The sequence below is a fragment of the Oncorhynchus clarkii genome, chromosome 4, assembly GCF_045791955.1.
Source record: "Oncorhynchus clarkii lewisi isolate Uvic-CL-2024 chromosome 4, UVic_Ocla_1.0, whole genome shotgun sequence".
NCBI lineage: Eukaryota > Metazoa > Chordata > Actinopteri > Salmoniformes > Salmonidae > Oncorhynchus > Oncorhynchus clarkii.
The window spans coordinates 34,525,479-34,541,355 of NC_092150.1; the positions used below are offsets into that span (position 1 = coordinate 34,525,479).

Genomic DNA, 15,877 nt, shown 5'->3' on the forward strand with positions numbered 1-15,877 from the left:
ACTTCCATGCTGTAAGATTGTAACCTCTGCTCAGTCAGTCTGCGGTATATGCTGTCCGGCCATCGCACGGCCATATTTTTATATGTACATATTCTTATTCATTCCTTTACACTTGTGTGTCTAAGGTAGTTCATGAGCGTTTCGCGTTCAGAGCACACACTGGACGCTCTGGCCAAAGAGTAGGGTTGTTCCGAACATTCTGACCTCACAACAGCAGTCAAGCACCCAAGCTAACTGACTAACATTGGCTACCTTGCTAGCTACTTCCAGAAACATAATGAGAGAACACCCCACTCTGACCATTTTACTCGCCCTAGCAGAGCTGGTTAGGCTGTTTTCATGTTATCCAGAGCGTTGATGACTGTAACTGTACTGCTGGCAACAATTTATTTACGTTTTTTTGCCAATGTTTACTGGCACCGGCCATATAGCGTAAATACTTCAGTTATTCTGCGCTCTGGCACACTAAAATGAGCATATTTTGTTCAGACATGTAGCTAGCTAGCTAGGTAAACAATTAACCATAATCCCAACTCATGACGCTACTACCCTGCATGAATCTACAGGTAGACTAACCAACCAGGTTCAATGTTAGCTAGCTAACATTAAGCTATAACTAGTGTCTCTGAGATATGAATTATAAGATCATACACAAAACGTTAGTTAGCGAGTAAGCCAGCTAACGTTAGCTAGCTAGCTAACAGTACACTTTAACTTGAAATTAAAAGACCTTATGTCAAAATTATAAACGTGAAATATATGAAAATGTTACCCGTGGTCTGAAATCGGAATAGATAGCCAGAACAAATTTACCAGCGAGTACGTATATCAACAGCAGCTTCATTAAATAGAATCTGCAAAACACCAGTCTCAACGTCAACAGTGAAGAGGCGACTCCGGGATGATGTCCTTCTAGGCAGAGTTCCTCTGTCCAGTTTCTGTGTTCTTTTTCCCATCTTAATCTTTTATTTTTATTGGCCAGTCTGAGATATGGCTTTTTCTTTGCAACTCTGCCTATAAGGCAGATAATCATTTGATAATACAGAAAGTAACCACCACAGCACACAGCCTAGACAACGCAGGAGTGGCTTCGGGACAAGTCTCTGAATGTCCTTGAGTTGCCCAGCCAGAGCCCGGACTTGAACCCGATCGAACATCTCTGGAGAGCCCTGAAAATAGCTGTGCAGCAACCTGACAAATAGCTGTGCATGCAACCTGACAGTTTGAGAGGATCTGCAGAGAAAAATGGGAGAAACTCCCCAAATACAGGGGTGCCAAGATTGTAGCATTATACCCAAGAAGACTTAAGGCTGTCATCGCTGCCAAAGGTGCTTCAACAATGTACTGAGTAAAGGGTCTGAATGCTTATGTTTTATGTTTTATGTTTTATAAATTACATTTCTAAAAATGTGTTTTTGCTTTGTCATTATGGGGTATTGCATATAAATTGATGAGGGAAAAACTATTTAATCAATTTTGGAATAAGGCTCTAACGTAACAAAATGTAGAAAAAGTCAATGGGTCTGAATAGTTTCAGAATAGGGGCCACTGCATGTCTGTTATAAAAAGATGTGCTGTTTTTTGACACAAAGATCAACTGTACTAGTTGCTCAGGCTTTGATCTTGTCCCATCTTGAGTACTGTCCGGTAATATGTTCAGGTGCAGCAAATAAATACCTAGCAAAGCCACAGCTGGCTCAAAACAAATCATCACCTCTTGCCCTTAAATGCACACAGAATTAACATCAACATCATGCATGATAGTGTTCCATGAGGGTTGAGGAGAAATTGACTACTTCTCTTTTAGTCTTTTTAAGAAACATTTGTGTGTTGAAAATGCCTAACCAGTTGTATAATCTATTTGCATACACTTCAAACAGACATACAATCCCCACCAGACATGCCACTATGGGCTTCTTCACGGTACCAAAACCAAAAACAGATTTACTGCGTCGCTCAGTTATCTATCGAGCCATGCCAATGTGGAATGCTCTGCCAACAGAGGGAACTCATGCAAAAAGCAAGTTTAGCTTTAAAAAACAGTTCAAAAACATATTGTATCACAGCATCTCTCCTCTTTCTAAAGATCTAATTTAACTGTACTGTATATAAGAATATATTATGAATATTCATATATGAATAGTCTGTAAATAGTATTTTAGTTGGCCCTTCGTATTTAACTCTTATTTTATGCTGTTATTGTCTATTTGTCATGTGTTTGTACTCAATGTTTTATGTTGACCCCAGGAAGAGTAGCTAATGGGATCCTAATAAACTAAACTGAACTAAACCCAACTGACAGTCCACTCCTGTCCTTGATCTGACCCTGTCCTTACCCCACTGACTGTCCCCTTCTTTCCTTTACTAATTATTCATATTTATATATTTTTAATAAAGGACTAGTGTTCCTTTATTAAAGTGACTAGTTCCATTATTAAAGTGACCAATGATTCCATGTCTACAGTATGTACATAGGGCAGCAGCCTTTAAGGTGCAGGGTTGAGTAATGGGGTGCTAGCCGGCAGAGTCATGGCTATTTAACAGTCTGATGGCCTTGAGTTAGCTGTTTTTCAGTCTCTCAATTCGAGCTTTGATGCCCCTCGCCTTCTGGATGATAGCGGGGTGAACATGCAGTGGCTCGGATGGTTGATGTCCTTGATGATCTTTTTGGCCTTCCTGTGACATCGGGTGCTGTATGTGTCCTGGAGGGCAGGCAGTGTGCCCCTGGTGATGCGTTGAGCAGAACGCACCACCCTCTGGAGAGCCCTGTGGTTGCAGGTGGTGTAGTTGTTGTACCAGGCGGTGATACAGCCCAACAGGAGGCTTTCAATTTTGCAACTGTAAAAGTCTGTGAGGGTCTTAGGAGCCAAGACAAATTTCTTCAGCCTCCGGAAGTTGAAGTTATGCCTTCTTCACCACACTGTCTGTGTGGGTGGACCATTTCAGATTGCAGTGGTGTAGAGTACTTATGTAAAAATACTTTAAAATACTACTTAAGTCATTTTTTGAGGTATCTGTCCTTTACTTTACTATTTATATTTTTTACAACTTGTACTTTTACTCCACTACATTCCTAAAGAAAAAAATGTACTTTCTAATCCATACATTTTCCCTGACACCCAAAGGTACTTCTTAAATTTTGAATGCGTGTTCAATTCACGCACTTAAAGAGAAAATATCTGGTCATCCCTGCTGCATCTCATCTGGCAGACTCACTAAACACATGCTTTGTTTGTAAATTATGTCTGATTTTTGGAGTGTGCCCCAGGCTATCAGTACATTTAAAAAACAATAAAATCATGTGCTCTGGTTTGCTTAATATAAGGAATTCGAAATGATTCATACTTTTACTTTTAATACTTAAGTATATTTAAAACCAAATACTTTTTAACTTTTATTCAAGTAGTATTTTACTGGGTGACTCACTTTTACTTGAGTCAATTTATATTAAGCTATCTTTACTTTACTTAAGTATGACAATTGGGTACTTTATCCACCACTGTCAGATTGTCAGTGATGTGTACTCTGAGGAACTTGACTGTCCAGTCGATGTGGATAGGTGCGTGCTCCTTCTGCTGTCTCCTGAAGTACACAAGATTGTTACTATTATTATGAATAGTAGCCTTGTAACTGTTGTTACCATGACAACTGTCTAGTAATCATTACTTTTAATGCTGTCAACAATAAGGTCAATGCTATAATATAATTTGTGCTATAAAGGCAATTCACTTCATTTATTTTTTCATATTGTTAAACTAAGTCTGCTAACATTTCATCATAAACATTTTACGAATTTCGACCACTTGTATTATTTTTCACGATCTTAATTCCAGACTTGTATTTTGAAGGAAAATCACAGAGGTCACGGCCTTATGCCTGCTTAGTCTTGCTTGTTCTTGCTGGTGGAACGGACGTGATGGGATCAAACGCACCGCCCTTTCAGCGTTTCCATACCAGCGCATGCGCAAATTGGTACAATTCCAAAGTTGTCATTGGTCCAAAGCCTTAGCGGGTTGTTTAGCTAACAGGTGAACACTTCGGATTTTTTATTTATTTAACTTTTCTTAGTAGTTAGATATGGCCGCTAGATATGATAGAGCTATAACGGTCTTTTCCCCCGATGGACACCTGTTTCAAGTGGAATATGCGCAAGAGGCTGTGAAAAAAGGCTCGACTGCGGTGAGTGTTATTAGCTAACGTTAGTTAGCGTAACTAGGCAAGCTAGTTAGCTAACGTTAGCTAGCTACTTGAAGTTGCGTTTGGTTTCCAGTCTTAACTAAGATACTTCAGTTGCTTTGTGAAGTCGAATTGACAGTGGATTGTTGTTTTTTGCTGCAGAGAAGCATCTTGCTCATTTTCAAGCTAGCTAGTTACATAGTTAGTTAACGTTACTTACACGTCGGGGTCAGCATGACTTGCATGTTGTTGCTAACCTGCCAACTATCCCATCATAAAGGTCGTCTTTATGCTCATCTCAGAAAAATTATATATGTATAATCTCATATGAAGATATGCAGACTAAGCATTCTTCTTAATGTGTACAGGTTGGCATCCGTGGTAAAGACATTGTCGTTCTGGGTGTTGAGAAAAAGTCTGTCGCTAAACTCCAAGAGGAGAGGACTGTACGCAAGATCTGTGCACTGGATGATCATGTGTGCATGGCATTTGCAGGTAATTTGAATAGTTATCATTTAGCCTGTGCTGTGTATTTCAGATGCAAGGCCTGCTTTTTAGTGTGTGGAAGAGTAGATGTTTTGTGTTGGTTTTGAGTAATATACCTGAAATGTATGACGTGTCTAATATTGTCTTTCTCCTGTCCTTCCAGGTCTGACGGCAGATGCTCGTATAGTTATCAACAGAGCCAGGGTAGAGTGTCAGAGCCACAGGCTCACTGTAGAGGACCCTGTTACGGTGGAGTACATCACACGCCACATCGCTACACTCAAACAGGTAGGCTGCATCGACACTGGTATGAAAATGTGTCATTGCCACACTTCACTCAAGTGTTCATTCGGGCACGCTGTAATGAAACACTTTGCAACAGAAAATGAAAGTGGTAGTCATCTCTGTTTCACTTCTCTACCATTTGGTGCCTAATGAACATGACCCTGGCATTTTCTCACACACATTCTTACTCAAGGTGTTTGTATCTCTCTCTTAACCCCCCTCCTCCAGCGCTACACGCAGAGTAACGGACGAAGACCATTCGGTATCTCTGCTCTAATCGTGGGCTTCGACTGTGATGGAACCCCACGGCTGTACCAAACCGACCCGTCTGGAACATACCATGCCTGGAAGGTGTGTGGCAGACAGTGGCCTCATGTCTGGCTTTATGGATAGAAAGCAGAGCACACATGCCCACACTAGTACTGGCTTTATTCAACCTATTTGGGGTTTTTAAGAAATGGTGTAGTATATTGCCTTGGATGTGTGGTTTAATCAGTCAAACTGTTTTGTAAGGTTACTTGCTTAGCTTTTTTTGTTGGTAACCTCTCCATCTACTCTTCTGCAGGCTAATGCTATCGGTCGCAGTGCAAAGACTGTCCGGGAGTTTCTGGAGAAGAACTACACAGAGGAGTCCATCGCCACTGACAACGAGGCTATAAAGCTGGCCATCAAAGCCCTTTTGGAGGTAGGCTAGTGCAAGCACCAGCACTTGCCTGATCCACACTATATGGCCAAGGCGAGCTGTACTAGGCTAACCTGATTACGTGTCCACTATAGTTGCTGGAAAGGACTCTGAAATTAAAATATCTACGCCGGCAACTATGGTTTGGGTCGGTTCTATAGTGTAAATCGGGCAACTAAGTCACTCATGGTGGTTGATGGTAATGAACAACAGCATGCTGACCTCCTGACCCTATCCTCACAGGTCGTCCAGTCAGGAGGAAAGAACATTGAGCTGGCTGTGATCAGGAGAAATCAGTCATTGAAGGTACACGCACTAATAGCTCAAAAGCAGTTAACTGATTTATTCTCTGGATGGATGGATTTGGTAATCATTACTAATTCCCTGTTTTGTACATATTTCTCAGCTTTTGGAGTCTAAAGAAATTGAAACCCTTGTGACTGAAATCGAGAAGGAGAAAGAAGAGGAGGCAGAGAAGAAGAAGCAGAAGAAATCAACATAAATCAAATTGGTCTTTCACATCACCTGTTTTCACTTTGTGTGAGGATAGGATACGTTTCAATTCAGGGTGACTGCATTCAATACCCACTGTATCCAACAACACACACTCCTGTCTCCATTTCTTTTGTAGTGTGGTTACATTAGCTATGACCATTCTGTTCACTTATGTTAGCACATTACCCTGAACTGAAGCATTTGACTCCAAAAATAATGCGGTTTATTAATGTAATATTGAACAATAAAATATTCACCTTTTTGTATTTTCAATTGACCCAAATGTCTCATTTACATGTTATCAAGGATTGAGAACAAAAAACAACTTTCCCCCTCAGGAATTGATCTGTATGCAAGTGCTTACTCTAAATAGCAAATAGAATAGAACCAAGAGATGAGAATTGTTACGCATTTTTTGCAAATGGGATAGCATTGGCCAATTTAGTTGTTACCTTTATGTGCAAATAATAGGTACCAGTCTTTCCAGAATTTCTATAGTGAAACTGAATATGGTTCATGTTCTCACCTTTGGGGATGCTTGGCTTGCAGGCAGCATCAATTCTGGAAACCAGTTTATAGAATTTTTTTGTTAGTCAGGCAAGAACACATTACAAAACCACTGTACACGTCTAAATAATGTAAGATGACAGATCACATTACATCATTCATCAAAGATTGCATTGTAATATTCTATAGTCAGTTTCACCATAGGTTTTAAAGAGGTGTGGCAATTTGTATGTGTCTTTTCTGGGGCTTCGGAGTTTTTCCTTATCTCATGGCCTGGTCAGGTTAAACTTGGGGTCCTATATTCGTAGTCTACAGTGCAACAAAATATGATTATTATACACTGAACAAAATGAGCTGTTTCATGAGCTGAAATAAAATATCCAAGAAATATTCCATACATAGAAAAAGCTTATCAAAAATGTTGTGTAAAAATTAGTTTACATGCCTGTTGGTGAGCATTTGCCAAGATAATCCATCCACCAGACAGGTGTGGGATATAAAAAAACTGATTATACAGCATGATCATTACACAGGCGGACCTTTAAAAGGCCACAAAAATGTGCCGTTTTGTCACAACACAATCCCACAGATATCGCAAATGAAGGGAAAGTGTGCAATTAGCATGCTGACTGCAGGAATGTTCACCAGAGTAAATAAAATAAATTTAGAAATCTATGTTATTCAATTATTGCACCCACACTGCTTGCGTGCACCATCGAGTGTCTGCTTTGCCAAGGGCTAAAATAGAAATAAGTTATATTTCTGACGCATATCTCGCTGCAAGTCCTGCCTCTCCCATCTCATTGGTTAATAGAAGCAGGTACCCACGTGCCATTTCCTCATTGGTTATACCCACGTGGGTGACTGAAAGACAAATGAGGTCGGTGGCGGTAATGCACCTAATTTATATAAGTTGCCAATCGCAATTTAAAGTCCAGAGAGGAAGAAGCCTGGAAGGAGGAGAGATGACCAGAAACGATTCGGTTGACCGTTTAATGTGTGGATTAATTGTCGGAGTAGAGGACCTTGTGCATTTCAGGCAAAATAACAACTCAATGTTTATATCCCATGACAAATTAGCTAGCAACAGCAAGCAATCTAAATAGGACAAATTAGCTTGCAAGTGCAAGCTAGCTAGCTAAATTGACATACATGTTTAATGCTTTTCAACCTGTCCCGAAATTAATGTATTTGGTTCAGAGTTTGTTTTGAAATTTTAACCTGCGTGTCGTGATCGCGTTTGGTGTGGGGGGACACATTTTTTTTATGCACGATGATGCACGCACGCAGCCGTATTAGGTTCCATGTAAGACCCCCTCCGTATTCGAGAATTTGAGACTACGTCCAACTGGCCTCACAACCACAGACCACGTGAAACTATGCCAGCCCAGGACCTCCACATCCGGCTTCCTCACCTGCGGGATGGTCTGAGACCAGCCACCCAGACAGCTGATTAAAGTTTTGCACAACTGAAGAATTTCTGCACACACTGCCAGAAACCATCTCAGGGAAGCTCATCTGCATCCTCATCGTCCGTCGGCTTCGTAACTGACTTCAGTGGGAAAATGCTTACCTTCGATGGACACTGGCACACTTGCTCTTCATGGTTGAATCCCGATTTCAACTGTACCGGGCAGATGGTAGACTGTGTTTGGCGTAGTGTGGGCGAGGGGTTTGCTGATGTCAACGTTGTGAACAGGCATAAGCTACGGACAATGAACTCAATTGCATTTTATCAATGGCAATTTGATTGCATAGAGATACTGTGATGAGATCTTGAGGCCAATTGCCGTGCCATTCATCTGCCACCATCACCTAATTTTTCAGCATGATAATGCAAGACGCCTTGTCGCAAGGATCCGTACACAATTCCTGGAAGCTGAAAATGTCCCAGTTCCACCATGGACTTCATACTAACCAGACATGTCACCCACTGATCAGGTTTGGGATGCTCTGGACCGAAGTGTACGATAGCGTGTTCCAGTTCCCACCAATATCAAGCAACTTCGCACAGCCATTGAAGAGGAGTGGGACAACATTCCACAGGCCACAGTCAACAGCCTGATCAACTCTATGCAATGGAGATGTGTTGATGGTGGTCACACCGTATAGTGACAGGTTTTCTGATCAACGCACCTACCAACAGATCTGTATTCCCAGCCATAATCCATAGATTAGGTCCTAATACATTTTATTTCAATTTACTAATTTCATTATTCTGACTCTTACAATGTCAGATACTGTAGGACCAAAGGACATTTAATCTCTGATGTAATATAAGCATTATATTGTTGTATATTTTGAGTATATAGTGCATTCAGAAAGTATTCAGACCCCTTGACTTTTTCCACATTTTGTTATGTGACAGCCTTATTCTAAAATGTATTAAATTGTTATTTTTTCCTCATCAATCTACACATAATACCCCATAACGACAAAGCGAAAACCGTTTTTAGAAATGTTTGCAAATACCTTATTTACATAACTATTCAGACCTTTAGCTATGAGACTCAAAATTGAGCTCAGGTGCATCCTGTTTCCATTGATTATCTTTGAGATGTTTCTACATCTCGATTGGAGTCCACCTGTGGTAAATTCAATTGATTGGACATGATTTGGAAAGACACATAGTTGACAGTGCATGTCAGAGCAAAAAACAAAGCCATGAGGTCAAAGGAATTGTCCGTAGAGCTCCCTAGACATAATTGTGTCAAGGCACAGATCTGGGGAAGGGTACCAAAACATTTCTGCAATATTGAAGGTTCCCAAGAACACAGTTGCCTCCATCATTCTGAAAAGGAAAGTGTTTGGAACCACCAATACTCTTCCTAGAGCTGGCCGCCCGACCAAGCAATCTGGGGAGAAGGGCCTTAGTCTGGGAGGTGACCAACAACCCACCCGATGGTCACTCTCACATAGCTTCAGAGTTCCTCTATGGAGATGGGATAACCTTCTAGAAGGACAACCATCTCTGCAGCACTCCATCAATCAGGCCTTTATGGTAGAGGGGTCAGATGGAAGCCACTCCTCAGTAAAAGGCACATGACAGCCAGCTTGGAGTTTGCCAAAAGTCAACTAAAGGACTCTCAGATCATGAAAAACAAGATTCTCTGGTCTGATGAAACCAAGATTGAACTCTTTGGCCTGAATGCCAAGAGTCATGTCTGGAGGAAACCTGGCACCATCCCTATGGTGAAGTATGGTGGTAGTATTATGTTGTGGGGATGTTTTTCCGCGGCAAGGACTGAGAGACTAGTCAGGATCGAGGGATGAACAGACAAAGTACAGAGAGATCCTTAATGAGAACCTGCTCCAGAGCGCTCAGTACCTCAGACTGGGGCAAAGGTTCACCTTCCAACTAGACAACGACCCTAAGCACACAGCCAAGACAACGGCGGAGTGGCTTCGATCGAAGTCTCTGAATGTCCTTGAGTGGCCCATCCAGAGCCCGGACTTGAACCCAACATGAGGCTGTAATTGCTGCCAAAGATGCTTCAACAAAGTACTGAGTAAAGTGTCTGAATACTTGGGTAAATGTGATTTATCTGTTATGGGTTATTGGGTGTAGATGAATGAGGGGGAATAAAAAAATAATATCAGTTTTAGAATAAGGCTGTAACTTAACAAAATGTTGAAAAAAAGTCAGGTGGTCTGAATATTTTCCGAATGCATTGTATATATTTTCATAATGTGTTATATTGTAGCATTGTATTAATGTTGATTGTTATCCGCCCAGAGACTACAGATGAAAATTAGCTGTCTAGCTAAGTCTGCTGCAATGGCATGTTGTACATGGTCCCTGACAAATAAACAAATAAAATATGAACTGTAACTCAGTAAAATCTTTGAAATTGTTACGTTTATATTTTTGTTAAGCATAGATAGCTTTAATTTTAATCTGTGCTATGTCTGTAGGCCAGTTTTTTAAAATTGTCGTGTCATGTGATTCAGGAACACTCTGGCATAAGGTGGATCAAAACCTTTCAAACTAACACAAATCTTGTCATTTGTTCTGAATCTGATATCAAAAGAGCCAGAGACAACTTCAATGGACAATTTACTCTGTAATTTTGTGTACCACTATAGCAGGGCAGCGTGTTATGAAAAGAATGGCTCCATTAGCTAGCTTTCCATCCAATTGGCGACCGATTTGAACGTGAGCATTCTGAAATGCGCATTAAGAAAATATGTGCATTTTCTACCAGTGGTGTGTTTTCACCGAAATGACTTGTTGCAGATATGCATTCATGTAAAAATAAAAGTCTAATGTTCAATATGTATCCATTGCATTTTCAACACTACTGATAGTTTTGTCACAAAACGATTGCGTTAAATAGCAAATTTGCCTACTCTGGTCTTGGTACGTGGGCTCTAGCCATCAGCTTGCAGATACTGTACCATGTGGGTGGGCTAATCTACAAAATTAGATTATTATAGATAAGAGCGAGAATATTTGTATTGTCAAAAAGACAGTCAAAGCATCGATCATCATGTCACCAGAATACGACCCTCGATATTTATTGGAAAGGAGCATCAAGCTCATATCTATGGGGGAAAATGACAAACGTTGTCATGCACATGTGCTGTATGTGCCTTAAACCTGTACATTTCCACTGACTGTTCCTCTCATGTAAGAAGAAGCCAGTGTTTTTCCTCTCTTGTTTCTGAGTAACTTAGTCACGAGGCCAAAAACAAAGGGCCCTCTGGGAGTGACCAGTTTTTGGTCCATCCTGTTCTTTTCCTATCTTTCAAGGACACAGCTGTGTGGAGATATGAGGAGAACAGAGGGAAACTTGAGCAGCAGCAGAAAAGAGTAACACAACTGGCATTATCACTAGTTTGTACTCTATGTTCCCATCATGATCTCACACACCTGCTAAACTGCCACGTAGACTAAGGTTATAAAAGCTGAGACCCAATTCTTGTTCGTTGGTGTCTTAACTTTGCACCTTTTGAGTGATTGGTAACCAGCTCCGGAATTGCAATTCTTATCATGAAATAACTTGTTTTGAAGAATCTACAGTCTCTCTTCCTTTCTGGTTAGAATTTCCACAACAATTTTTGGCGATGAGGATGAGATGGCTAACTCCGCTTGCTGATCGTTCCCAGGGAGACCGAGGTTAACTGTGCACAGAGTCTACAATAGGTGTGGCTCAGGGAGCCCACACACCAATCAAAGGAGCAGAAGGGACCCAACTCGGATCCAGCAGGGAGCGTCAGTGGACGGATTCACCATCGCGAATAGACAAAATAAATTAAGGCTGAGACTAATTTTCTTTCAAACATCATAGAAAATCATGTTCTGGGAACAGGTTGTGCACATTAGGTATTTGTTGACGCAAAGACACCCCTAGTTAGAAACTTGACAACAAATCCGTTTTTGAGAACTACAATATGGGTAATATAGATAGTTTTGACCATAGTGTCAATGTTAAAGGGATACTTTGGGATTTTGGCAATGAAGCAATGGCATTGAGGAGTATACCACCTCAGTCATCAGCTTCATCAATTAGTGCATTAATGATGTCGTCCCCACAGTGACCGTACGTAGATATCCCAACCAGAAGCCATGGATTACAGGCAACATCCGCATCGAGCTAAAGGCTAGAGCTGCCGCTTTCAAGGAGCGGGACACTAATCTGGATGCTTATAAGAAATCCCGCAATGCCCTCAGATGAACCATCAAGCATGCAAAGCGTCAATACAGGATTAAGATTGATTCCTACTACACCGGATCTGACGCTCATCGAATGTGGCAGGGCTTGAAAACTATTACAGACGAGCTAAATGCCATTAATGCTCGCTTCTCGGCAAGCAACACTGAAAGCATGCATGAAAGCACCAGCTGTTCTGGACAACTGTGTGATAACACTCTCGGTAACACATGTGAGCACAACCTTTAAACAGGTCAACATTCACAAAGCCACGGGACCAGATGGATTATCAGGACGGGTACTCAAAGCATGCTCGGACCAACTGGTATTTTCGACCTCTACCTGACCGAGTATGTAGTACCTACATGTTTCAAGAAGACCATCATAGTCCCTGTGCTCAAGGAAGCGAAGGTAACCTGCCTAAATGATTACCGCCTCATAGCACTCACATCAGTAGCCATGAAGTGCTTTGAAAGGCTGGTCATTCCTAACATCAACAGCATCCTCCCGGACACCCTAGACCCACTCCAATCCGCATACCGTCCCAACAAATACACAGATGACGCAATCTCAATCGCATTCCCCACTGCCCTTTCCCACCTGGACAAAAGGAACACCTATGTGAGAATGCTGTTCATTGACAACAGCTCAGCATTCAACACCATAGTGGCCACAAAGCTCATCACTAAGCTAAGGAACCTGGGACTAAACACCTCCCTCTGCAACTGGATCCTAGACTTCCTGACGGGCCGCCCCAGGTGGTAAGGGTAGGCAACAACACGTCTGCTACACTGATCCTCAACACTGGGGCCCCTCAGGCATGTGTGCTTAGTCCCCTCCTGTACTCCCTGTTCACCCATGACTGCATGGCCAAACACAACTCCAACACCATCATTAAGTTTGCTGATGACACAACAGTGCCTGATCACCAACAACGATGTGACAGCCTATAGGGAGGGGTTCAGAGACCTCTCCCTCAATGTGAGAAGACAAAGGAGTTGATTGTGGACTACAGGAAAAGGCGGGCCGAACAGGCCCCCATTAACATCGAAGGGGCTGTAGTGGAGCTGGTCGAGAGATTCCACATCACCAACAAACTATCATGGTCTAAACACACCAAGACACTCGTGAAGAGGGCACGACAACACCCCCCCCCCCCCCCCCAGAGGGTAATGCGTATTGCCCAGTACTTCACTGGGGCCAAGCTTCTTGCCATCCAGGACCTATATGCTAGTGTCAGAGGAAAGCCCAATACATTGTCAAGACTCCAGTCACCCAAATACCAAAAAGCACATGAATGAAACCAGAGAGGAAAAGTTTTGCCCACTAAGCGAGGAATTTTTGTATGGCAGTCAATGAGAGAGTGTGGAAAAAAAATGTAATGGCTTATTTGCTACCTAAGGCTAATTGGATCAAATATACGCTTCGTAATGCTTACATGCTGACTACACCAGGCATGCACGTGCACCATTGCACACATGTTGATTCTGTCCATCCACACAGGACCAGGACACACAGATTGAAATAAACAAAACAAACTCTGAACCAACTATATTAATTTGGGGACAGGTCAAAACACATTTGAAACATTCATGGCCATTTAGCTAGCTAGCTTGCTGTTACTAGCTAATTTGTTCTGGTATATAAACATTACGGTGTTATTTTACATGAAATGTACAAGGTCATTTTTTTTTGCTGGATCTTTGTAGAATATCGACCCATTTTGAGTCACACAAAATTGTGTGTTCTCTACTACGACAATTCATCCACAGATAAAAAGGGGAAACCTAGTTAGTTTCTAGTAATGTCTTCTAGTTCGGTCTTCTTCTTCTGTGGATTTTATGTGTCATTAATGCAGCCAACTGGACTGCAGTGTAGACCTCATTCATCTTTCAATCACCCAGTTGGATATATGCTCCTATGAGGAGATGGGAGAGGCAGGACATTTTTTTATTTTTTTATTTTACCTTTATTTAACTAGGCAAGTCAGTTAAGAACAAATTCTTATTTTCAATGACGGCCTAAAAACAGTGGGTTAACTGCCTTGTTCAGGGGCAGAATGACAGATTTTGACGTTGTCGGCTCAAGGAATGAATCTTGCAACCTTCCGGTTACTAGTCCAATGCTCTAACCACTAGGCTACCTTCCGCCCAACATGCAGCTTGGCAAGCGTCTAAAATCAAACCACATTTTATTTTAGCGCCTGGCTATGCAGACGTTTGTTGACGTACTCGAGCAGTTTGGATGAAATTATTGAATAACATGCATTTATTTTGCAACGCTTGCAGACGGAACACGGCCGGTGTGGTCAGCATGTTAGATTGTTTGGAGTGTACTGATATAAGTAGGAAACGTGACTTCCAGGCAACTTTGAGAAAAAAACAATTTTATATCGGAGTTGTGCCTGTTGTTCACTCGGGTATCTGCCCTCTCATTGGCTAGAATGGTCCCATCTGATCTTGCCTCCTTACATCTTTGAAGACATTTAATTTCATTGTTAGAGCGGCCACTTGAGTACTCTGTGATTAAACAAAGTTGTATTTCCGACATCACAGCTAGGAAATAGGAAGCTCTAACGACCATGTGAATGCAGCAATAATGACAATATGCTTGTGTCTCCTCCCTGACAATGGGATTTGTTTGTCCACATAGCTCTTTGGATTGGTGAATACTTTTTTGGATATATTCGATGAGGGTTGTTGACGTAAAACTCCTGTATTTAATGGAGAGTGAGATGCTATGCTAGCCTTGTGAATATGCATAGACCGTCTCGAACTTCATCAGGGTCAACTTCAGGGTCTGGTTGGGATCAGGGTCAACATAGGCCGTTGCCACAGGGGCAGTCGTACATTTATGAATATAGAAATTACTCATAGTATTATAACATGTACAATGAACTCTAGCTTCTTATCAATGTTTTCAAAATAAAAAAATAATGTCTTTTTTTTGCTGAGGGTGAAATTCCTTTCTTGGAAGCTCTTTCCCAACATTGCAGTATTATAAAAGTACTATAAAATAAAGTAAAGTAGAACAAAAACACACAAGAAATAGAAATAAGAAGAACACAAGAAAGTATGTAAGCTACACTGATCAAAAATAAAAAACATGTCAAGTGTTGGTCTCATGTTTCATGAACTGGAATAAACGATACCAGAAATGTTCCACACACACAAATAGCTTATTTCTTAACATGTTTTGGCACAAATTTGCTTACATCCCTTTTAGTGAGCATTTCTCCTTTGCCAAAATAACCCATCCACCTGACAGGTGTGGAATATCAAAAATCTGATTAAACAGCATGATCATTACACATGTTCACCTTGTGCTAGGGACTGTAAAAAGCAACTCTAAAATGGCCAGTTTTGTCACGCAACACAATGCCACAGCAGTGGCGGTCAGTGCCGTTTAAGATGAGGGAGGATAAATGTTTTTTTCATGAACATGGCCTTATTTCTATTACATTATATTGGATGACTGTCATTCATATTCCATTCACCCAGTTCAATGTAACAGCGATAGGTTTAGGCTACCACATGATACTCAAATATTCCCTATACTCTTGAGGTTGCTACAACCTAGCCTATGAATGAAA

At 41.3% G+C, this 15,877-nt stretch overlaps 1 protein-coding gene across 1 annotated transcript; it reads left to right on the top strand.

Annotated features, from left to right (window-relative positions):
* The first annotated feature begins 3,950 nt into the window (after positions 1-3,950).
* Positions 3,951-6,397, top strand: LOC139407676 (proteasome subunit alpha type-7-like). Its single transcript, XM_071151521.1, has 7 exons — positions 3,951-4,179; positions 4,545-4,671; positions 4,826-4,950; positions 5,176-5,298; positions 5,513-5,632; positions 5,873-5,935; positions 6,036-6,397. Exons 1-7 carry the CDS (start codon positions 4,078-4,080, stop codon positions 6,129-6,131), a joined length of 756 nt encoding a protein of 251 aa, XP_071007622.1. The 5' UTR covers positions 3,951-4,077; the 3' UTR covers positions 6,132-6,397.
* Positions 6,398-15,877: the final 9,480 nt, after the last annotated feature.